General features: G+C 37.7%; 1 protein-coding gene across 2 annotated transcripts; it reads left to right on the plus strand.

Moving 5' to 3' along the window:
• The first annotated feature begins 4,721 nt into the window (after window positions 1–4,721).
• On the plus strand, window positions 4,722–23,494 carry LOC139975899 (uncharacterized oxidoreductase SP_1686-like). Of its 2 annotated transcripts, none has more exons than XM_071984177.1 (12): window positions 4,722–4,879; window positions 9,400–9,511; window positions 11,353–11,511; window positions 12,503–12,562; window positions 13,132–13,296; window positions 16,651–16,781; window positions 17,194–17,248; window positions 17,584–17,676; window positions 18,077–18,211; window positions 18,532–18,633; window positions 20,639–20,800; window positions 22,269–23,494. In XM_071984177.1, the coding sequence occupies exons 2-12, from the start codon at window positions 9,401–9,403 to the stop codon at window positions 22,398–22,400; spliced, it is 1,305 nt and encodes a 434-aa protein (XP_071840278.1). In that variant the 5' UTR covers window positions 4,722–4,879; window position 9,400; the 3' UTR covers window positions 22,401–23,494. The 2 variants fall into 2 exon arrangements, with proteins under 2 accessions (XP_071840278.1, XP_071840279.1); XM_071984178.1 differs by lacking the exon at window positions 4,722–4,879 and adding an exon at window positions 5,627–5,649.
• Window positions 23,495–23,554: the final 60 nt, after the last annotated feature.

The raw sequence follows: 23,554 nt of genomic DNA on the forward strand, positions 1-23,554 counted from the left end.
TACTTTCAAAATTACTTGAAATAATATTGTTTGAAAAAGTGAATAATAATAAAGAGTGGGTAGCAAAACATTTCTTGGTCCGTTATCTTCCCCAAACTATTAAACTCATAGTCTTGGCAAACCAGACAGACATGATGGCTACCTGAAATTGTTATATAACCAATTTTTATGTCTCAGATGTGAAGAAGTTAGAAGTTCTTTCATTAGTTAAGTCATATATATCGTTAGCCCCCTTCAGAGTTCTCCTTTCTCTGTGTTGCGACATGTTCTTTGAAATTCTGGCCGTTTATAGCGAAATTTCGATTATGAGTGAATGCTGCTGACATTATGTATGAAGTTGGAACACCTACTTATGAACTACCAATACAGACGTTTCATCCGGAAAGTCTATTGAAAAAGTCTGACTTTGTACGATTAAGTTGTCACCACCACCCCCCCCCAGCCCCCCAAAAATAAGGACAAAATGTTGGCGTTTCATCAAAAGTATTACTTTTTATGTCCCCATATTTTCCGTTTGATTTCGAATTTCAAGTCTTATACGATAAGTTTGAGCGACCATGATGTATTTGACTCGGAAATGTATCATTTGATTTCCTGACTCGCTTTTTCTGGCATACTTATATAAAGAAGACAGCTGAATGAATCAGCACTGCTGCTGCAGCCCCCCCCCCCAAATCAAATCATTTTTGTGAAAATTCGGGCAATATGCTGAGAATTTTTCGGGCACCTACTGAAAGAAAAATAAATTGGAATGTGTTTTTCAATGGTTAAAGTCATATTATTATCATCATTTTTATTGTAACGACTTCCCCAGAAATAGTAATAAAAACGGCAAATGATTGTATGTAATTGGAATACGGTATAATAACCGATGCATGCCTATATGAAATATTGGTTATATTTTTCGGGCAAGTCCTCACATCCCCCCTAAATCAAATTGGGCTTCTACGCCTATGGTTACAAGTGTTTGGGAATGGGGCATATTGCAAATGACCGAACTGGTTGCATGAAACCTTCTCCACTCGAACTTTGTGTGCCCTTACCCCCCCCCCCCCCCCAGATAACAAAGTCTGGTGATACCATTGCACCCACTTCTTCTTTCTACATAATCCTAGCTTGTCTTGGAGTGGTCCTTTCTCAAAACTTCTCGTTTCTCCTCTCTTCATGTTCTCGTAGCTATGCCTACACGTAATTACCAATTAAGACCACATCTCACACGTCCCCCGTTTCAAAATCTGTGTAAACAATAGGCTATACCAGTAATAAGTAGTCCTTTTGTCATAGGAAACCTTGATAGGTGTGATTGTCACGATAGACTGTTTGAACAGCTTTATGTGCAGATAAAAAATGAAATTGTGATTAAATTTGAGTCCTAATTGTCCTACGTGAGATATCCAAAATGTCTTAAATATACACGAATTGAAGATTACCGTGCTATGAAGTTCCTGTTAAAACCTGTGTAAACAGTGGCGGCGCCAAGAGGATAGGGACATGGGCCATTTCCACCAATCATTATGTGCCCCTGTCCCTCAGTCAGCTGAGACGTTTTCTGTGGGTAATAACTTTATACAATTATTAATATGGTGAATGTACGACCCTGGTTATAGGCCTATGATATTGGACAATTTTGAATAAATATTTTCATAGATTAAAATTTGGTTCCCCTAGCCGGCCCCCTTAATTTGCCAGTGATGTGCACTTTATGTAGTCTATAGAGGGCTGACGAACAACGGGTTACAGTTGTAAAGGATCTATCGGTAATAATGCATGTTGTTTCAGCTGTGTCCAAATGACATAAAGTGAATGCCAGCTTAAAGAGTATTCACTCAATAGTTGTGGAGAAACTGGTCTTTTTCTTGTGGTATCATACTCAAAATCAAGCAACGCAGAACCAAGTGGAAGGCAGGCGTACCACGTATAGTTGTACATCAAATATATCCCGACCTGATACCACTGCTGGTGAAGAAAAGGAGAAACCTAAAATGAAGAAAAATAAAAGGAGCCGTGTAAAAACACTGAAAATTTCCTTTACAGAAACTTTGTGAATACAAATGGGGAATCGGATAATGAAAGTGACAAATAGCGATAGTTCTCAAAATTATAGGCGATTTACACAAAGGCTACAGTATTGGAATCTCCATAACGACTAATAAAGGTAACTTAAAAGGCATTGAAGACGCGCCCCAAACAGCGTGCCGCCATCTTTAAAATGTTAACTTTCCATTGCTTGCAAGTGAAGGTTTTCTCTTGTCGCTACAAAATGCAGACAGTAATGAAACGTGATACCTTGTTATCTTTAGCTGGACCCGAGGTGTCCATCGCTGTATCGTTTGTACACGGTGCTGTGGGGTGACCGCAGCTGTATGTACTGACTGTACACTAGTGTCTAATTACCGACGGTAGCAAGCTGTGTGTCACTGTGTGTGTATTTTCTGGGATCGATGGTGGTGTCTAACACTTCTGTTGTCTTCACACCCTTTAATTAAAGAATCGGAATGGGTGCATGGCGAGGGGATGCGGTGGAAACCCTCTGAAGCTTCAACATTTAAAGATTATTAGTGATTCCCTCGTATAGCCAGTTTGAAGCACGAACGTGAATTTTCAGAACAATTGTTAAGGAACTACTCTCATGTGTGACTTCCTCTGCCAAAAATCACATATTAATGTGTAATATATATGCAGTTATGGTGTTTCATACCTCTAACGCTTGAAGAAATATGTAATAAAATATATTGTGTTATTGTACTAATTATGTATAACATCATTCCCTAAGCAGAACATACACAGTAAACTTCAGCGATAGTCTGTTATAGTATTTATCCGGCAGGGGTTATGGAGGTTAAGTCGTCCAGTGGAGGGCTCCTTTGGCAACTTCTGGTAAATCGGAGGGTGCTTAAATGCCAAATGGTGCTATCTTTCGCAATTTTTGAAACAATGTTGAAGAATGTTCGACTGTTTAGTTAGGTCATACAAGATATACATTCTCACTGTACACTAGGCATTGTTGTCATTTACTCTTTAGTATGCGAAATGAGGGGGCGGGGGGGTTGGGTTGGGGAAGGGGGTGAAATACACATGGTTGCGACCCTGATCCTAAGTATTCAATTTCAAACTGATTGGTGTATTCTACTTGTGAGTAAGTCTGATTATGTTTTGGGAATTTGGCAACTTTGAAAATAGACAAAAAAGAAACAATCAATCCTTAAAATTCAACATAAGAAAACTTTAGACAGAAATGTGCGAACAATCATGCCAAGTAACATAACATCTAGGCTGTAACCGTATGGCCATGATGGTGGTGATGTCACGAGGAACCCCTCCGACCGAAAACTGGGAAATAGGTAAGTTATACGTGATCAGGTTTAAGGTTGATGAGAGATCTACTTTGTACTGTGTATCAAGTTACCTGAATAGGAACAGTACTACATATACCATGTTGTGACCCTTAGGCCAAAAGGTTGAGAAGCGAAAACAAGGCTGGTTAATGTCTATAACAAAGGACGAAAGTTACCTGCTACTGTACCATAAACTGACACGACTTTACACATTATATTTTGGACAGCAGTTATATATTAACAAAATAATTGAGTACACTATCCCGTTAAAATACAGATGATTGCCTAATAACACAAGAAACACCATTACTTTTCCAAATATAAATTTATTATTTGAGTGTTACTCAGTGTTTTTATAAATAACTTTGCTTTGCAGAAATTGACGACAGTAATGAAACGTTACACCTTGTTATCTTTTATCTGGACCTCGCTTTTATCTGGACACAGCTGCTATGTACACTGTGCTGTGGGTATTGACCGCAGCTGTATGTACTGACTGTACACTAGTGTCTAATTACTGAAGGGAGCTAGCACGCTGTGTGCATATTTTCTTGGATCGATGGTGGTATCTAACACTTCTGTTACACGTCATTCGAAACTAGGTCAGATTACCGGCATTAGACGTTTCTTTTTGCGCGAGTCTTCACACCCTCTAATATCATTGATAAAATCAAGTTTGTCATGCACATTGCATATGTAATTATTTTACAACATATGTTAAATATTCAAACACTTGGTAATCCAATTGCATTCTGAGTGCTTCACTTACCAAGGGAACTGATTCAAATGCTTGGTATTGCAGTGTATTGCTTACCCTGTTCGACTGAGCCACCGTAAACCAAACACTTTGTATTGCATTCTGAGTGTTTCACTTACGTACCAAAGGCACAGTGATTCAAACACTTGGTATTGTATTCTGAGTGTTTCTCTTACTTACCAAAGGCAGAGTGATTCAAACACTTGGTATTGCATTCTGAGTGTTTCACTTACATACCAATGGCACAGTGATTCAAACACTTGGTATTGCATTCTGAGGGTTTCACTTACGTATCAATGGCAGAGTGATTCAAACACTTGGTATTGCATTCTGAGTGTTTCGCTCATATTGGCGATTCAAACACTTGGTATATCTCACGGAGTGTTTCGTTTAAATCATTTCTTTACTTGATTTTATGAATTTGGTTTCCAGAATGATCTAAAAGTAACTGGTATCTTCACCTCTTTCCCCAACACATCCAAAAGCTTAACAATTTACCCCTAAAACGATTAATATTATCAGCGAATCTGAAACGGTAATGGTTGTTAAAGGTCAACTAACTGTGTTGTCGAAACACCTTGAAACTAACCTCAGCCTGATTATTACACTGTCTCCCGTACAAAACTGAGCTAGTGTTACTCTTCCACGGTAACGTGTACAATCTTTCCTAGTGGTACTTAGACGGTAGAGTAGAACTACTGCACAGCCTACAGGTCTGTCCTTATTAGGTTCTAACTTCTATAAGCCTACAGTATTAGTGACCAAACTTGAGGCGTGATCAACGAAGGTAGGATAATTTTGTAAAACTGAAAATTTCGAAGAACTTACAGATTTACCCAGTGCTAAGTTAGGCAACCACCACTATAGAATCGGTCATGCATTAATTATTGTGTTTTTGTGTAGAAATAACTTAGGCTAGGCTATATGTTTGTGAGTGCTTCTTCAATGTCTAACCTACAATGTACACCAGTACTTCACATATATTTTTGATAAAATTCCATGGACCCCTGGAACTTTTTTAGAGAATTATATATTGGTCAATACATACTACATAGGTAGTTGTTGCATAATCTACGGTAGCCTACAGGTATTCTTTGTCAGGCCTGTAGGCCACACAGTGTCAGAGAGGGTTAGGATACAGTCCCATTTACACTCATTTTATTAAATATGGCTAAAACAAAATAAGAGGAAAAGCTAGGTAGCATGGTGGGGTCAATAATATAGCATACAGTACTTAAGACTTTGAACTGGCAAATTGTAATCATTGTCCTATTTTACTAGCTAATTCTTACATGTAGCTAGCTTTTGCAAAATATTAAAAACTTGTGCATCAAATTTTTACATATTTTGAAAATATATTGAGGAAAATGTGGACAATTTCTGTAGAAGAATCTTCCCTAAATATGGCGCCATTTTGGTACCACATAAAAGAGTGGAATGCATCTGAAATTCATTTGCATATGTCCTCAAACCAATTATTATACTGTCCTTTGCTTTTCATAGGTACATTATTGGACAATTAAGTATGATTGGAAAAGTCTGCAAAGAATAATCTACGTATGATTTTCCTTTTTCTTCATTTAACACAAACATGTGAGCTGATACATGATTAAGGTAACATGAATAATGTTACTAGATAATGATGATTTGACCTAACACAGGTGCAAAGTTACATCATCATTTCATGTTCATTTTGAGATGCAAGACAAAGCAGCTAGCACACTCATAATTACAGTAGGTCAACTTTCAATTCCTCTGGTAAAATAATGAGATTTCCCAAAACTGGGTCATAAAATTGACCATGCCATATATGTCTTTCGACTAAGCCCGGTCACATAATTGTCCCCAGGACCAGACCTGGTTCTTGAAGCCTTTTCGGTGCAGTTTGCATGAAAGGGGCAATTCCATGGTTACAGTGTGACAAAAAATACACATTTAGTCATTTCAATTTGGTTTTTCTCAGAATATTGAATGGATATCTTCAGAATAGGTTATCAGTGCAAAAGGGGCAACAATTAACTTTTGAAACATGCATAATTTTTTGGAGATTTCAATGTCAATTTTTGAATATTAATAAAAATATGCTTCGGTTACAGTGTGACATGAAAAATACCTAGGTTTTTCACCCAAATACCCTTCCTTAAAACCCTCTGAAATTAAAAGTGTACCCCAATTGGAAATACATACATTTTATCCAACATAGTCTTAACTATCATGTGATATGAGCAAATTGACAGACTGACCATTAAAACCTGAAATATTATAACATAACTATATCAATGCATGGTTACAGTGTGACGGTTACAGTGTGACAAAACGTTGCAACACAAGATGTACAGTATGTCACAAAAGCATGAAACATCAAGTTATATGTTCCCTAGAATCAAGTGTGAGTAGGTAATAATAAAATTGAAAGATAAAATGAAAATGTGTCAATAAAGAAGGAACTGCTAGTGTTATAATCTGACTAGAAGCTTTCAAATTTCCTGAAAATAGTATTAATTTTGATATTAATTTTCATCTAATTCAAATAATTTTAATCAGTATAGACCAATCATTCTGATATTATAACGTCTGTAAGTGATCCCATTACGGTCTCATGAACTAGGAATTACAGGTTACACTTGCATATTGTTTGTATGCAAATTCAAGACAGGACGATCTCTGTTCAGTTGGCCTCATGAATAGGTTTCTGGAAGTGGTATCTCTCACGGTTATCCATTGTGGGTGACGGCAATTTCCTTGTGATTTGGGAAATAGCTACCCATCCATGCTTATCCGTACATTCCTTAGCAACAAAGATCAATCCCTTGCTGTCATATTTGTGCAAGTGGGTGACACAAAATTCTACCACACCATCATCCACATGCTCTTCTTGAACTTGAGCAACATAGGCAAATCTGCCAGAGGTCTTCTTTGCTCCCATATACTCAACCATTACAAAGTCCCCGAGCTTGATTGATTGTGGAGTGATCTCAGAATGATCACTACTGGTGGGTAGTTTGCACCGTTGAGTACATTGCTGTTGTCCAATGCTTCAGGTGGTTGCTTTTCCCTCTTCTCCATTGACATAGGCTCGAGCAAATGCATGATCGGAATCGGTCAACTCCACATCTGACTTCAGCGAACTCATGTGGTACTCTCCTCTTCCTGCATACATGGCATGGCAAAGCACATGTTTCCTGACTGGGATGACAATGTGGGTAGTATGGGTTGTTGGTAGTGGACTGACATCTGCCCATCGGTTATCGAAAGCTTCCTTAGCATCCTCTACTTGTTGGGAAGGGACAAAGATCACTTTTATTGACTTCCCCTTAGCTGCTGCTACCTCCACAAATGACTAAGCTTCATGCACATGTGCTCCCGTTCTCATGGCTGTCCACACTAACCGCTTCACTCAGTGGAGTAGGAAGGTACTTTTGAGTGGGGGGGGGGGCTGAAGACTGATGGCCGGTCTAGGGGAGGGGTCTAAGAGGAGGGGGTGTCCCCCTCCCGTTTGGATTTTTTTGAATTTCCAGGTGGCCTCAGATGCAATTTGGTGCAATATACAGTAGCACACTTCAACACCCACTCCATTTTGTAAATAATTTTGCATTTTCACCTGGCCTCAGATGCAATTTGGTGCTCCAAATGAGATTTTTTTCTCATTTGGAAATGAAAAAGGGGTTTCTGACTTGCGAAGCAGGGGGGGGGGGCGGAATGATACTTCCGCCCCACTATATTCTTCACTGGGGGGCTGGTGCCCCCCAACCCCCCCCAGGTTCATACGCCCTTGACTTTACTTGACCACCGATCCCATCGACCACACCCTTGCCATGGCTTATGGCAAAAAGATCCATGATGTTTGAACTCATATGTCTCTCTGAAGTGGGTGATACACGAAGAGATACCGTTGTTTGAACTGGCTTGCCGCTCCGTCTGAGAGGAATGACAGTGACTTCAGATTGGGGCACTGAATCATGACATCGTTGATGATCTTATCCAGGAATGTGACAACGGCAAACTTCCCATGCAACAGGTCATTGCTCACCATAACATAAGACTGCACAGTATTTGCATCACAATTAGCACATGCAGTGAACAGTGTAACTTGTGAATGGGCCCAGTGCGCACTCTGGATCTCATCTTGCTGGATGATAGTGAAGTTTTAGTGATTCTCTATAATAGCAGCAAGAATTATCTAGGACTGAGCTTTCAATAAACCAATATCACCATGCCAACCAAGCCTAATGGGGACCCAGGTGTATACTTCATGTCACAGATCTGTTATAGAGGAAAGGTTCTAAATTGAATGCTGGTTTCCCCTATAGAAACACACTGTTGCTGTCACACTGTAACCAAAAAAATGTCACACTGTAACCAAAAAGTTACAGTGTGACACATTTTATTTTCCCATTATTCCCACCCAGAGGGTACTACAGTAAAACTATCATGTGCATTTAATAAGTGCCTACACAGTTGATTTTGAGAAAAACAATCAGTTGATTACAATTCCAATTTTTGGAAATATTAAGAAAAAATGGCATTTTTTGGTTACAGTGTGACACTTTTTCAGCAAATCAACATTTATGTGTGGTCACTGATGCATGACAACATGTAAACCACCTAAAATGGCTTGATACACTTAGCCATAGTCTCATACTATCCATCAGTATTTAAACTTTTAAAGTCACCACTTTTATTGTTACAGGACTGATATGTGGGGATTAATTTTAAGCTAATTTTAGTGTTGATTTTTTTTCTAAAATCGCCTATTTTTACATAATCCCTACTTTTGGGTAGTTTATGTTAAGAGCATGGGGAATTAAAACACATATCTGAAAAATTCACACTTTTAGCTTCAATTTGATACCAATTTCCATAGCAGTTGCTTAATTTTAGTTTTGATGAATTTGTCTCCTCTGGCCTGGAATTGCCCAAAGAGCAGACCTGCCAACCTACCTGTACCTAAGTTGTAAACATGAAGAAATACTGTACAGAAAAAAAGGAAAAAAAAGAAGTAAATTGGTATCTGAAACCTGAAGAATTTACAAATAAAATTCATGTTTTGAACACTCTAATAGCAAAAAATATGAACAACTCCATGTAAATCTGAGTTACGGTAATGTACATTTTTTTGCTGGTTTAAGATTTTTACAGGCTTGGGCTAGCTGTTACAGTACATGCTGATTTACACAAGATTTGAGAACTCTTCAATGAGCAGTCTTTGCTCAGTTAGCCCATGACACTTGAGCTAAAAAAAATGTGTAGTGCATTCCTATTACATTCCCTATAAAGTTTACAGTTTTATTTCTGTTTCTCATGTAGCATGTCTGCCTCAACTGAAGATCGCAAAAAGCTGAGATGTATAATAATTGGAGCTGGAAATAGAGGATTTAGATACAGCCAGTATGCCTTAGACTTTCCTGAAAGGCTCCAGGTACAGAAAATCAACAATTGAATATATCATAGCCATTGAAGTCAAATGCTGTTTAATACTGTATGTTACTGTACGTTCTAGTGATAGTAGAACATTATTACTGGCAAGATGTTCAATCTAATTAAATGCATACAGTAGCTGGAGGCGGAAAATTTGTTCTTGTTTGGGTGGCTCATTCTAAAATACTTTAGTACACCAACAATACTGTGCTTCTCGTTTAGTCGAAAGAGACAGTAATTTAGAGAAATTTTATGTCAAAGTTAGCAGATTCTCACTGACCAGAAACGTGATGCGTACAAGCTAATGAACGTACAGGTCACTGTGTTGTTAGTCTGCAGAGTGTACCCTGAATGCAAAACAAAAACAAAGGACTTTCCACATACTTCTACGTAAGAAAGTGAACCTTTTATTAACTTCACTCTTCCAATAAACATGCAGCTTCAAGAGAAAGAAATGGTTGTAAGAATTGTTCACAAACTTGTGACTCATTTTGGATAGCAATTCTTCAATTAAAAGTAAATTATGGTTAAAACTGCCTCAATGTCTGGTCATATTTGGTAAGATTGGCTGCTATTATAGGCCTATATCGAGGTCTTGCCGCAATTGAAATGCCTACTGTACCTTGTGAAATGTGTCTGCATCTCAGATATTTCTTCATCTGTTGTTGCAATAAATCGTGTTTGTAGTAAGTTTCCAGTCACTGGATGCAATATTAATCGAATCCACAAAATATAAAGCTTTGGGTATGTCTCAGTCTCGCTGCCATAATGTAAGGTTTTCAGAAAGTCACAACTTTAGCTAAAGCAGATACACAAGCGAAGGGAACACCAAACAAGCACCTGATAGATTCCAAAGCCTGCGACGTTTATTGTCGGTTTGATGACTGGGAAACATTTACAAGAAACTTAAATTTTGGTTTCAGAAGTGTTTTTGCAACCTGCTACTACACAATTCGTTGGCATTTTGATTTTAACAGTAAGACAGAGTGTCGTATAGGCGTAGTGTTAGTGATGCAGTGAATAGCTTGATCAAAAGTTTTCCTCAACCGACTCTGCACATGTGTTCACAGGGTGACCTGCAGTCATGTGAGCGCTTAGGAATTTTTGCCAAAATGAGCAAATTCCTTTACAAAAGTGCTAGGTTTGATCAAGTTTTACCGAGTCTCCAAAGAAAATAATATGCCATACATCAATGGAAGGGAACAAATGTAAGTATTCAATGTAAAATAAATTTGAACGGATTTGAAAGGATGTCAAAAACCACCAGCTACAGTATGCCTTTTAAGGGATATTCCAGTGGAACATCTTTTGGTTAAAACCACATCCTCATAGCTCATACTGTATTGGTAAAGCTATGCATTATTCAAATTTGATGATTGTTTGTGAATGCACCTGGCAACAGCAGAGTTTTGATGTGGATAATGCCAATTGAGCTGTAAATGTATTTGTTGTCCTCAATGATATTTAACTTACTTAACCTTGAGCAGAGGAAGTGACATTTTCATCAAACTTCCTTTCTCATACACTCATGAATGCTCTTCAATTCCACATCAAAAATAATGAAGTGATCAATAATAAGGTTATTTAACCTAAGATACACTGTGCATGTACAGAGACCTAGTGATTATGTATTCATATCACTTTCTTTCTACCTTGTGAAGTAAAATCATTTAGTTTTCAATTTTTCTTATAAGTCACATGATCAAAGAACATTTATTTGGTATGTGACAAGAAAGCCTAGAAGAGGGGTAAATTGTTTAAAAGAAGAAACATGTTATCTATCCATGTTTGCTATCGGTAGATTGCATTTAAAGCTTTGATTTCATAATGCTTACTTTCTAGGTGGTGGCTGTTGCTGATCCAAATGAGAAAGCCTTGAGAAGGATGAAGGAAGCCCATAATATTCCTGATGATAATATCCATCGAGATTGGAAAGAGATTGCAACAAAAGACAAATATGCTGATTTTGTGGTAGTTGCAACACCAGATAGACACCATAAGGTGCAGTATGTGTAATACATGATACCTTATTAATAACCAGAGGCAAAGCCAGAGGGGGGGGTAGGGGGGGGGCCTCACAGACATTTTCAGATAAGAAACAGGGATGGCAAACAAGATAGAAGAAGCTATGATATACTGTATATGATAGTGAATAGGATACTTGTCCTGATGGATGGCACAGTGTGATCTGCTTCTCAGAATGTTTTCCTCATGAGCTACACGAGACACAGACCGAGATTTCTCTGGACAAGTTAACTCATTAAAAGTTCTGTGCATCATATGAATCATGATAGTCGTCTTTAATAAACACAAAACATCTTCATTTGCGTCAGTATAGAAGTAAGATACCTGCGTATACTGTACCTATCCACATGTTCTATTATAATGTCCCTAATATAAACAGGGCCACAGCCACTGGGAGCATGGGGACATGCCTCCTCACCCAAATTTTCTTCCAAATGGCTTTCATTTTATATCACATGTTGCAATGTCATACACAAATGTAGCTGAGATTATGGAAATGATAACACCATTTCACATCTAAGCCCCCTTGCTGCAACAAAATTTTCTCGTAGGGCACTCTCCCATTGAAACTCCTCCTCAGGACAGATGTCACCAATTTTTGTGCTCCCCCACCCGCACCCCCATGAAAAGTCATATCAATAAAAGTGTTGACTAAACTTACATTCCCTGACTTGTTATATGGAAACAAAAATGTCTTGCACCCTCACACCACTGGCTATGTACCTAGTACAAGGATATATTTAGCAGGTCAGATAATATCAAGTGTACATTTGTTTCTTCACAATTAACTGTTCACAAAATATATCTTCTTTTAAGCTGTGTCCTACTGTTTTGTATAGTTTAGTAATTAATTATAAATCAGGTTTTATATGAATGTCTCTGTATCTGGGAGGCTGCAATTAAGCACTTAAATTGTCACTAATATTTTTGTAGGTTACATTTTGATTTCTCTTGTGATTTTGACTAGGATCCTACTGTCAGCTTTGCAAAGAAGGGTTATCACATTTTACTGGAGAAGCCAATGGCAGTGAGTATTTCAAATGAATTCATAATGAAAGGACATTTTAGTGCAACTAATAAAACTAATCTTAAGTTGGTGTAAACTGTATAGCCAATAGGCTGCACATGTTGTATATATCTGCTATGGACTTACAGCTAATGTGTAAATTTAACAATTTGTTGTGACATCTATATAACAAAATAATATTTCTTGTGCTTATTGGAGCCAAAGACATCATTATCATATGCAACTGCCTGCTTCAACACAACAGAAGCATAAATGGGTAACAGAAGACAGAATGGTTGTTAAATAGGACAGTGTTTCATCAACATTAGCTCAGCATAAATGTATAGCTGCTAGAGAGAAATACTTGTTGAAGTACTCCAGTCAAACCAGAGTTATTGCTTTTGGCATTCTCACTTTGTAACATTTTATATTAGACCCACTAGTAGAAAGATTTGTAAGGAGAAGTCATGTTATCTTTACCCATTATAGCAGGATTGTGATTCTTATTTAGTAGATCTATACATAAGATACATGTCAACTTCGTCACTTTAAATAATTGAAGAAAATTCAATGCTGTGATTTTGTTTCAGATTTCTGAGGAAGATTGTAAAGAAATTGCACATGTCTGTAAACAGCACAAAGTCATGCTTGGAGTTTGCCACGTTCTACGCTACTTTCCACCAATGCGCAAAATAAAGGAAATTATCATGAGTGGAAGAATCGGTGATGTGGTGAATATACAGCACTTGGAACCTGTAAATATTTAAAATTTTATATGTATTTTTTAGATACAAACCTTGGTCAAATCTATGCGAAGTAAATCATGTTTGATTCCTTGCCAAAGGCAGAAGGAATCTATGCGATGGTGTTTATATGACACTTGCTCGTAAACCCTCTAACTTCAGAAGGATAAGTGGGGTACATTTCATATTTGGTATGTAGGTGCCCCTTAGGTAGAACTGGTTTGGGATTGTTGTTGATGTCAGCATGGGTCAAAGTCTGAAAACATCATTCACAAGAAGTGGACAGTACAGGAAGTTCAAACTTGGTATGTAGCTTGCAGTTGGTGAGCAGACAATGTAGTATTTTATGTGATTGTCATAGGTCATTGGAGGTCAACAGACGGATAAAAGTGTGAAAATCTAATAAACATATCTCAAGGAATGTCGCCTGTGCAGTTCTTACATTTGGTATGTGGATTCCCTGTGATAAGTTCAGCAAACCCAATTGTTTGTGATGGAGGGCAAAGGTCATTTGGGTTCAGCAGAGGGCAAAATATGAATATTTCAAAAGTGCTTTTACCTCCAAAACTAGAGCATGAAAGGAACTATATGCATGGTATGATAGCCTTGTTTGTGTATTGTATAGTTTGTACACAATCTGATGTAGGTCAGAGTTCATTTAGAGTCACCAGGTGTCAAAACATCAATACTATGCAAAGAGAGACTTCTAATTTGCTTCAAGTCAATAGTTGTTTAAGGCTAGCAGAATTCAATCCCTAAAAACCTTTCTTCTCAGTTAAAGTGGTCAGTAAAAATGCCTTTGGTTTCAGCATGAAATTTTGTGCAAAAACATGGTGTACAGAAAAGCACATACTTGAACCTTAATTGATATTGTTGTTATAAAATTAAGAACCTAATAAGTAATTCTTGAAAGTTTACACCATGTCAGAGTAATTTTTCATTGCTCTCACTATCTTGGTATACATCCATGCTCTCATTATACTTGGTACAGGTATGAGATGCTGTTTAAGATACGTTTTGTAAAAAGTTACTGCACAGTATCTTAAATATCTCTGAATTCCCAGGTGATTCCATATATAAACTTATAAGGCAAGGAATCACAAAGCCTGCTGGCTTGCTGGTTCTTATATGCAATGGATACTATAGGTGGCTATACCCATGTTAATCTATAAATATGAATCCTACAACATAAAGCAATTCCTCATAGTTAGGTACACCATTATCAAGTGTCCAACATCGAGTTTAATCAATCTGGAGGATTCATGTCAATTGGGTGCGCGCGTACCATGTATGGAGGGTCATGTGATGTGTTCCAGGGTGGTACCAAACTGATATTTCTCTGTAGCAGTTCGAGAATAGTGTTAGTGACTTCGTGAAAGATTTGCACCAAGACGGATCGGACATGGGAACTAACGGCATAAGAAGGTACTGGTACTTCAGGCCTACAAAATAGTGCTAATATGCTAACGTTAGACATGCTGGCACAGAACAAGTACAGATACATTGGGCTTGCAGCGGGAAATGTCGATGTCTGAATTGTATTTCAAGAATGATTTTTTGTCGAAAAGGATTGTTGAACTGGACGGTGTCTTAGATCATGTTAAGTGTGTTTACTAGCTAACTCTGCAGAAGTTAAGAGAAAGTGTTCTCGGTAGACCTGACTTAACTGCACACACATGCAGATAGTGCCTACTGCCTAACAGTAACATACAGTAGCCTATGTTTAGTATGGTATCGGGCAAGTTAATTACAGTTAATGCAGACATCTCTACAATAACTAGCCTAACGTACATTTTTGTGTTGAAATGATTCTGGTTGAATAGGCCTATAGTTGATTGCTTGAAGTTGAGGTACAGCTACTGTATTTATAGAGTTTGGTCCTGTGGGGAAATGTTTAGTTCATTGCAACCACGGAATTCTCCATGGAACAGAGCCTAATGCTGCTCGACGGGAAAATAGCTATCACGTTAGGCTACAGGCACGGTTATTGCTAGGTAACGGGTGTCGTCTGCTGCTCTAAGCACGCATACACATTTACGTACTAGTTGGGTGAAATCATCATGCGTAATGGGGAGAGTAATATATTAGTACCACCCTGGAACACATCACATGACCCTCCATACATGGTACGCGCGTACGCGCGTATTTACTGTGTGATAGTTTCTCCAGATTTATTAAACTTGTTGGTGTCCAAAAACACTTTGTCAGTGTACCAACGAATTCATCAGCCTCTTTCTGTTAAACAACAGACATCATAATATTCAAGGCACTTCTTCTTTGTATGTGTGGTCAGACTGTCTGTTACCATCCGTTAAGTAAGGCTCAAACCCAACCATCATCTTCAGCTTGTATGACAGAGTTCTTTTTGATGAACAACTCCCCCAAACAGGCAAGAAAAATCTTCTCTCCACTTAGATATCCAAGTTTAAAGTTTGTGTGTTTGGCAGCTGCCATTTTGTTAATCTATGATGTCATAGTGCCAGTAGGATCTGGAACAGTTTACTTTCTCTTTGTTTTTCTTGTCATATTTTCAAGGTAGAATTTTGAATACTGTTGACACTGAAACCAATGCCATCATTTGGTCTTGTTTTGATATTTTAGAATTTACTTTGCTCCTTGTTCACCTGTCTCCCCACAACTGTAGCACTCTCATTATACTGTGCCTAGAATAAACACTGTGCACCCACATTGTCCGGACCTCTCCGGTCAATGCCCTTCTCATTCGACCGCCCAAAGCGCTTAGACATCCGTTTTTGTGTGTGGACTTTTGCCCATCATTATTTCGGTCGGACCTGTATATTATCATTCTAGGCACGGTAGAACGAGAGGGCTAAAATAAAGGTTGTGGGGAGACAGGTAAGCTTGTCACTCGTAAATATCAAAACCAGTAAGTTTTTAAATTTCAGCATTTGTAAACCCCATCTCTAATGTGGGGAACCAACATTGTTATAATAAAGGAAGACCTAACAATCAAGTCTTCAGCCTTGTATGTGAAGGAATGTTAAATCAGTGATATCTCCCAAATGGAATGAAATGTTAGAGCTGTTTGGGCAAGCTCTTCATGACAGTTATCTCTATGATGTAGACCAATGTTGATGGTTGCGTTTGTGTCTCTTTTAAAATCACACCAAATGCCCATCTTTTGTAACTACCTCTACAATCAATTAGGATGGACAAAGTGTTTTGTTTGTGATTTTAAAATCACACCAAATGCCCATCTTTTGTAACTACCTCTACAATCAATTAGGATGGACAAAGTGTTTTGTTTGTGATTTTAAAATCACACCAAATGCCCATCTTTTGTAACTACCTCTACAATCAATTAGGATGGACAAAGTGTTTTTGCATGATTTCCTTTTCCATTAGGTAGGCTTTTGGCACTTTGGTCATTCATATGTTAGAGGTAACTGGAGAAATGAAGCAGAATCTACATTTTCTTTGTTGGCAAAATGCTGTCATGATGTTGACCTTATCATGTGGTGGATGGGGAACAAAAGGTATGAATATCAAACTGGTGAATATAACGTTTGACCAATTACAGCATGCTTTTAAGAATTATTTGTGAGTACTTGAATTAGGTAGCATTTACTGCTGTAGATGTTGAAAAGAATAGTTTTGTACCATATGGAAAAGCTTGTTGATGTTGATCAATAGATCATAGGAAGTTGATGATATTGACCACTCAGAATCACTGTGTAAAGGTGTGTCACATGGACAATTGTAGCTTAATTAGCTACAATAGTTGGTAGTAGATCTCTGATTTGGACCAGTATAATAATGCTGGAAGGGTTATAAATGGTGTATTATATTAGTCAGAGAATGTAATAAATGCAATTGGACATCGCTAGTATGTGCATAACTTCCTGCTTGAACAAGGCATATCAGTTTTTTTCTTTCCTTTCTCCACAGATGTGAAAAAATATCATCATTTGGATCCTTAGTTCATTTCACAAAGGAAAATAAGGTAAGAATAATATATTTGTCCAATCTAAAGAAAGCAAAACAAGACTGCAACTCTGTGAGTAGCATATAACTCCATTAAAGTACATTGGTACATTGAGCTACATATAGCATTGAGCTATACATTGAGCTACATATACAGTAGCATGCTTTAAATACATCTAGGAAGCAATTTGTCAGATTTCCAGAATCCTATCTCTTTGCAATACTTGCTATGATCAAGTGCTTAAATGGTTTAATATCGTATGACCTCAAGTGGTCAATTTAACACATTTGTGAATATGTGCGACTTTTTTATGTTGCCATAATTCAGTTCTAACGGCAACTAATTCTTTCTAGCCAGCAGGAGCAGGAAGCAGATGTTTAGAATGTAACGTGGAACAGACATGCCCTTATTCAGCAAAGAAACTCTATCTTGGGCAATTCAATTCGGTATGTACAAAAAATTGTATCCACTCAATATTTCACGAACATCCTCCACCTACCCCACAATAAATTGTTCACATTACAATATACCATTTACATGTTTCTTTTCATTCTATGACCTATTGTTCATATGCTATGTTATGAACAATCATGTTCATTAGACAGTAGTCCCAATTCCATCAAGACTAGAATTAAGCTAATTTTAAGTGTTTGTGAGAGGATGGTATGTTAATTGTTTTATGCAGAATTCCAAAAAATTTGATTTTGAATTTGCTCTTATAGCAGTTGACCCAATTAAGTATATTTTTTCTTGGTATTGCCAAAGTTTGGTCATTTCGTGGGGTCATTAGGTCGTTAAAAAATCTTTTGAGACATTCACTTTATAACTTGTTGATTTATTTCACAGGGGAACAAAGGTTGGCCAATTTCAGTGATATGCAATGCTGAAGAACCAACTCTAGAAAGAGTAACAAATGCATTGAAGACAGGACCATATGGAAAATGTGCTTACGAATGTGACAATGATGTTTGTGATAATCAGGTATGTCAAACTACAGCCAATGAAAGATGTGAATTTTTTCATGTTCTCATCAGGCAGAAACCACCAGTAGTAATAGATTTTCTGTTAGCATGAATCAAGACATTTTTATTGATCTGTTGATACTTGTGGCAAATGATCTCTCTCTCACCCAATTTACCTAAACTGATTTTATATTGCTTGTTCTCTGTAAATTGTAAAATTAGGGAACAGCAATACCGAAATGATAATTTCATTCATAAGTGTTGAAGCATATTATTTGATGTTCTGTTATCATATCTATATATGGTTGACCATGATAAAATTGTCCATTCAAATTACAGGTGGTGAACATGTCATTCTCAGGCGGTGCCACAGCAAATCTCACCATGATTGCATACACACAGAGAACTTGTCAAAGAGTTGTCAAGATATTTGGAACCAAGGTAAATAACATGACTGTGTACTAGCTGTTTATGCTTACCTTTGATTTATTCCTTGCTGGAGGCAAAAGGAATATATGCGATGGTAATGGTGTGTGTGTTTGGGTGTTTATATGACATTCTAACTTCAGAGGGATAACAGGGATACATGTCATATTTGTTAGTCAGGTTCCCCTTAGGTAGAGTTGGTTAGGGATTGTTGTTGGTATCGGTCAAAGGTCATTTGAGGTCAGCTTGGGCTTAAGTCTGAAAACATTGTTCACACAATACCTCAAGATTAGGAAGTTGCAGGAAGTTAAAGGTTGGTGTGTAGTTTGCCATTGGTGAGTAGACAATCTGTAGTGATTTTCTTGAAAGTCAAAAGTCATTGAAGGTCCGCAGATGGAAGAAAGTGTGAAAATCTTCTTGTTCCTTGCCAAAGGCAAAAGGAATCCATGCGATGGTGATGGCGTGTGTATGTGATGCTGCTGGTGAACAAGATATCTCAAGAAGGGTAACCATGAGGGATGTCATACTTGGCTTGAGGATGCCCAATATTGAGTACAGGAATCCTATTATTTTTGTGGAGGTCAAAGGTCATGTAGGATTATCAGAGGTCAAACTGTGAAAATGTGAACACGATATCTCAAGAAGATAAACAGTAAAGAATGTGATACTTGGCATGTATATGCCCCATATTGACTACAAGAACCCTATTGGTTTTGGTTGGGGTTGGAAGTCATTTGGGGTCACCAGACGTCACGCTGATAACCTTGTAAACACGATATCTCAATAACAGAACCTGGATGAATCTCACACTTGGTGTGCTGAGTAGCAGAACCCTATTGCTTGTGGTGGAGGTCAAAGGTCATTTGAGATCACCAGAGGTTAAATAGTGAAAACCTTGTAAACACAATATATCAAGCAGGAAAACATGTCTGGATCTTATATCTGGCAATTAATGCCCAAAGTTTAATGCATGAAGCTGATTTATGACCTTGTTAACATGACATCAATCTGTTTGATCTCCTATGATTAAATTATTAATGAAGACCCTATAAAAAATGGTGGAGATCAGAGGTCAAACTGTGCAAGCCTTGTAAACATGATATCTCAGTCTAGGTAAAACTTTGATGACTGATACAGTTATTCATAGTTCACAATACTGTTAGTCAATGCTCATGGATCTTAAGCATTCTATACCTGAGTGTTAACACAGTAACTTCAGAATGGAAATGTGTCAAATTGAAACCACATATCTTAAGAATGATTTCCTATTGGCAAGGAATCACTAATCCAATTGGCTCTCTGGTTTTGCAGCTGGGAGTCATAACTTGTATCTTGTCACTCATGCCATAGTGTATTCATGTTTCCAGCTGTTGGTATTGCTTAATTCTTTGTCCATGTGAATAGCATGATGGAATGCTTGAGTCTATGCAAAACTTGAATCTATAATATTTATAAATTTAGGTTTCATTTCCTTTTGCTTTGTCAATGCAACCTGCTTACACTTGAAAGGAAAGTTTCAATGTTTGGAAAAGTTTCCATCATCTTAAATGAAATATCAAACAGTACTAAGCTGATAAGTGCTTAAAAATTCTCTTTGATAAAGACAAGTTAAGTATGTATGTATGGACGTATTATAGATCCTCCTGCAATCAGGAACTCGCAAAGAAGCCTCATTGGCTTATCAAAGCCACAAGCTGACCAAAGTCAGTCTCTTACATTCATATTTAACGTCCATGATTATGAATTGTCAATTGTCAACAACTCTGTAACTGGAGTGACTCAAACCGGGGACCTTATGATTGAAAGGCACCGGCGTTAACCACTGAGCTAACACTCCATAAAGTATCTTACTAGTAAAAACTTGTGTATACTTAAACAGTCATACTCAGAAACAGACAATATCTGTACTCAATGCAATGTTCTCCATTACAATATTGCTATTTAGTAAGACAACAAGTACTAGAATGTTAGGTTGATCAGTCACAAGTGTATATTTTTATCATAATTTATTTCTATGCAGGGTGAAATCAGATTTGACAACCAGGCATTACAGGTTTATGACTTCCTCTCTGGAAAACAAGAGACTATAACTTTGCCATCAGCTCCACAAGAAAAATCCAGCCTACAAGGACATGACGGCGCAGACTATTTTACATTCCATTCTTTTGTTAAAGCCGTCCAGGTGAGTCTCCCACTAGATAATCCCCGGGATTACAGAGACACAAACCCAACCATGATCTATAGCGTATATGTCAGAGCAACGTACACAAACCCAACCATCAGCTATAGCGTATATGACAGGGCAAGGTACACAAACCCAACCATCATCTATAGCGTATATGACAGAGCAACGCACACAAACCCAACCATCAGCTATAGCGTACATGACAGGGCAACGTACACAAACCCAACCATGATCTATAGCGTATATGACAGAGCAACGTACACAAACCCAACCATCAGCTATAGCCTATATGACAGAGCAACGTACACAAACCCAACCATCATCTATAGCGTATATGACAGAGCTACGTACACAAACCCAACCATCATCTAGAGCGTATATGACAGAGCAACGCACACAAACCCAACCATCAGCTATAGCGTATATGACAGGGCAACGTACACAAACCCAACCATCAGCTATAGCGCATACGACAGAGCAACGTACACAAACCCAACCATCATCTATAGCGATATGACAGAGCAACGTACACAAACCCAACCATCAGCTATAGCGTATATGACAGAGCAATGTACACAAACCCAACCATCATCTGTGGCGATATGACAGAGCAACGTACACAAACCCAACCATCATCTCTGGCGATATGACAGAGCAACGTACACAAACCCAACCATCAACTATAGGGTATATGACAGAGCAACGTACACAAACCCAACCATCATCTATAGCGTACATGACAGAGCAACGTACACAAACCCAACCATCATCTATAGCGTACATGACAGAGCAACGTACACAAACCCAACCATCAGCTATAGCGTACATGACAGAGCAACGTACACAAACGCAACCATCATCTATAGCGTACATGACAGAGCAACGTACACAAATCCAACCATCAGCTATAGCGTACATGACAGAGCAACGTACACAAACCCAACCATCAGCTATAGCGTACATGACAGGGCAACGTACACAAACCCAACCATCAGCTATAGCGTACATGACAGAGCAACGTACACAAACCCAACCATCAGCTATAGCGTATATGACAGAGCAACGTACACAAACCCAACCATCATCTATAGCGTATATGACAGAGCAACGTACACAAACCCAACCATCATCTATAGCGTATATGACAGAGCAATGTAGAGTATTAATAATGTAGACACTGAAACCAATGCCATGATTAATTCACATAAAAGGGGTTCAACATTTCAGAGTCAGTTCTTCCAAAACCCATCTCCATTACAAACAATAAACATTTTAAATGAATAAAGAAAACCATAAAAAGTTGAAGCACATTTGGTTGATGATTTGATCAGGTCTTCAGGCTTGTGTGTGGGAAAAAAAGAATCTCTCTAATGGAATAATATTTTTGTTGGCTGTTTGAGATGACAATTACCTTTATCACAATCTGGTTGTTGTCATTGTTCTATGTTTCTGTTTACCTCTGCAGACAAATGATCCATCTCTGATATTGAGTGGGCCAGATGACTCGCTGGCCAGTCATTTGCTGGTGTTTGCAGCTGAGAAATCCCGACGTCAAAACAGGATTGTGGATACTCTTACTGAATTACCTAGCTGGTAGGACTGATGTTGGTACAACAAACAGAATAATAGTGCTTTGGAGGTCATAACTGTTACATGCTACTAATAAATCTCTCTCATCTTTTGATATTTATTCAGGAATAAACTGGCATTTCTACTAGTCTGGCTCTTTGCGTATGAGGAATAAGTTTCATTAGTTCAGCTTTTGTGACTGATAAAATCAAAATAGTGTGAAAAATCTGCATAAATCATGGCATAAATTATATAGTCCAATCATGACATACAACAATAACACACAGCCAGGCAATCATTTAGGGACATATGTGATAAATTATCAATATCTGCCTGTTGTAGCAATTGTTTCCTTTTCTTGATTGATTACTCCCTGCAGGTTTGGTGAGATTCATGAAGATATTTAGCTTGTTAAGGAATGCCCAACTGATAAATGTACTGTAACAATGTACCTGGTGCCTGCTGGTGTTCCTGTAATGGGACCTTGTATACTTTGCATGCTATTAATTTAAGAATTACATAAAAGGCTAATCCTGAGAAATTCTTCACAATGGCCGAACATTGATTGTCTTCAGGTATCACATTTTCCGGTTATTGGTAACAATGCATTGTCTGGTCCATTATATTTAGTTGTTTTACTTTCATCCTTTGAAATATGTAATTCTATAAGGATTTAAATAGGAATTAGCATCACAGTCTATTTTTTTATTGTCTTTTCCATTGCCTTTGAATCAACCTATTAAATTTACCCAACATGCTGCCGGAACATAAATATTGAAGAACAATCTTTTACACATTGAACAGAAATAACATTTCATGCTATAAAATAAATAAATTGAAAACATGCAATTATCTTGAATTAGCTTATTAAATTTTGTCTAATTGTTTAACATGAAAATGAATACTGCATTAGCTTGGTAACAGGGGATATTGGTGTGGTGATTTAGCCTGCAGTAACTAATAAGTTACGGTACACTGACTGGTTACCTAAGCACACTGCGGTGGTATATCACTCAGTAGGAGGGACTAGAACAGTTTGTTTATTTATCGTCTGTTTAAAGAGTAATCGTATGAATCTGGGAGTCGGATATATACCTTAGAAAATAGATGTAGAATAATTTACTTCATGTTTTTGTGTCTTTATTCATACAACTGAATATGACAATTGGTTTTTGTGTTTTT

The sequence above is a fragment of the Apostichopus japonicus genome, chromosome 11 (genome assembly GCF_037975245.1).
Source record: "Apostichopus japonicus isolate 1M-3 chromosome 11, ASM3797524v1, whole genome shotgun sequence".
Taxonomy (NCBI): Eukaryota; Metazoa; Echinodermata; class Holothuroidea; order Aspidochirotida; family Stichopodidae; genus Apostichopus; species Apostichopus japonicus.

Excerpts from the sequence above, each read along its gene's own strand:
- LOC139975899 (XM_071984177.1), top strand. The coding sequence starts at position 9,401 with ATGTCTGCCTCAACTGAAGATCGCAAAAAGCTGAGATGTATAATAATT. Across the intron at positions 17,249-17,583 it reads ATTTCACAAAGGAAAATAAG|CCAGCAGGAGCAGGAAGCAG; the intron begins GTAAGAATAATA and ends AATTCTTTCTAG. Across the intron at positions 18,212-18,531 it reads ATGATGTTTGTGATAATCAG|GTGGTGAACATGTCATTCTC; the intron begins GTATGTCAAACT and ends TTCAAATTACAG.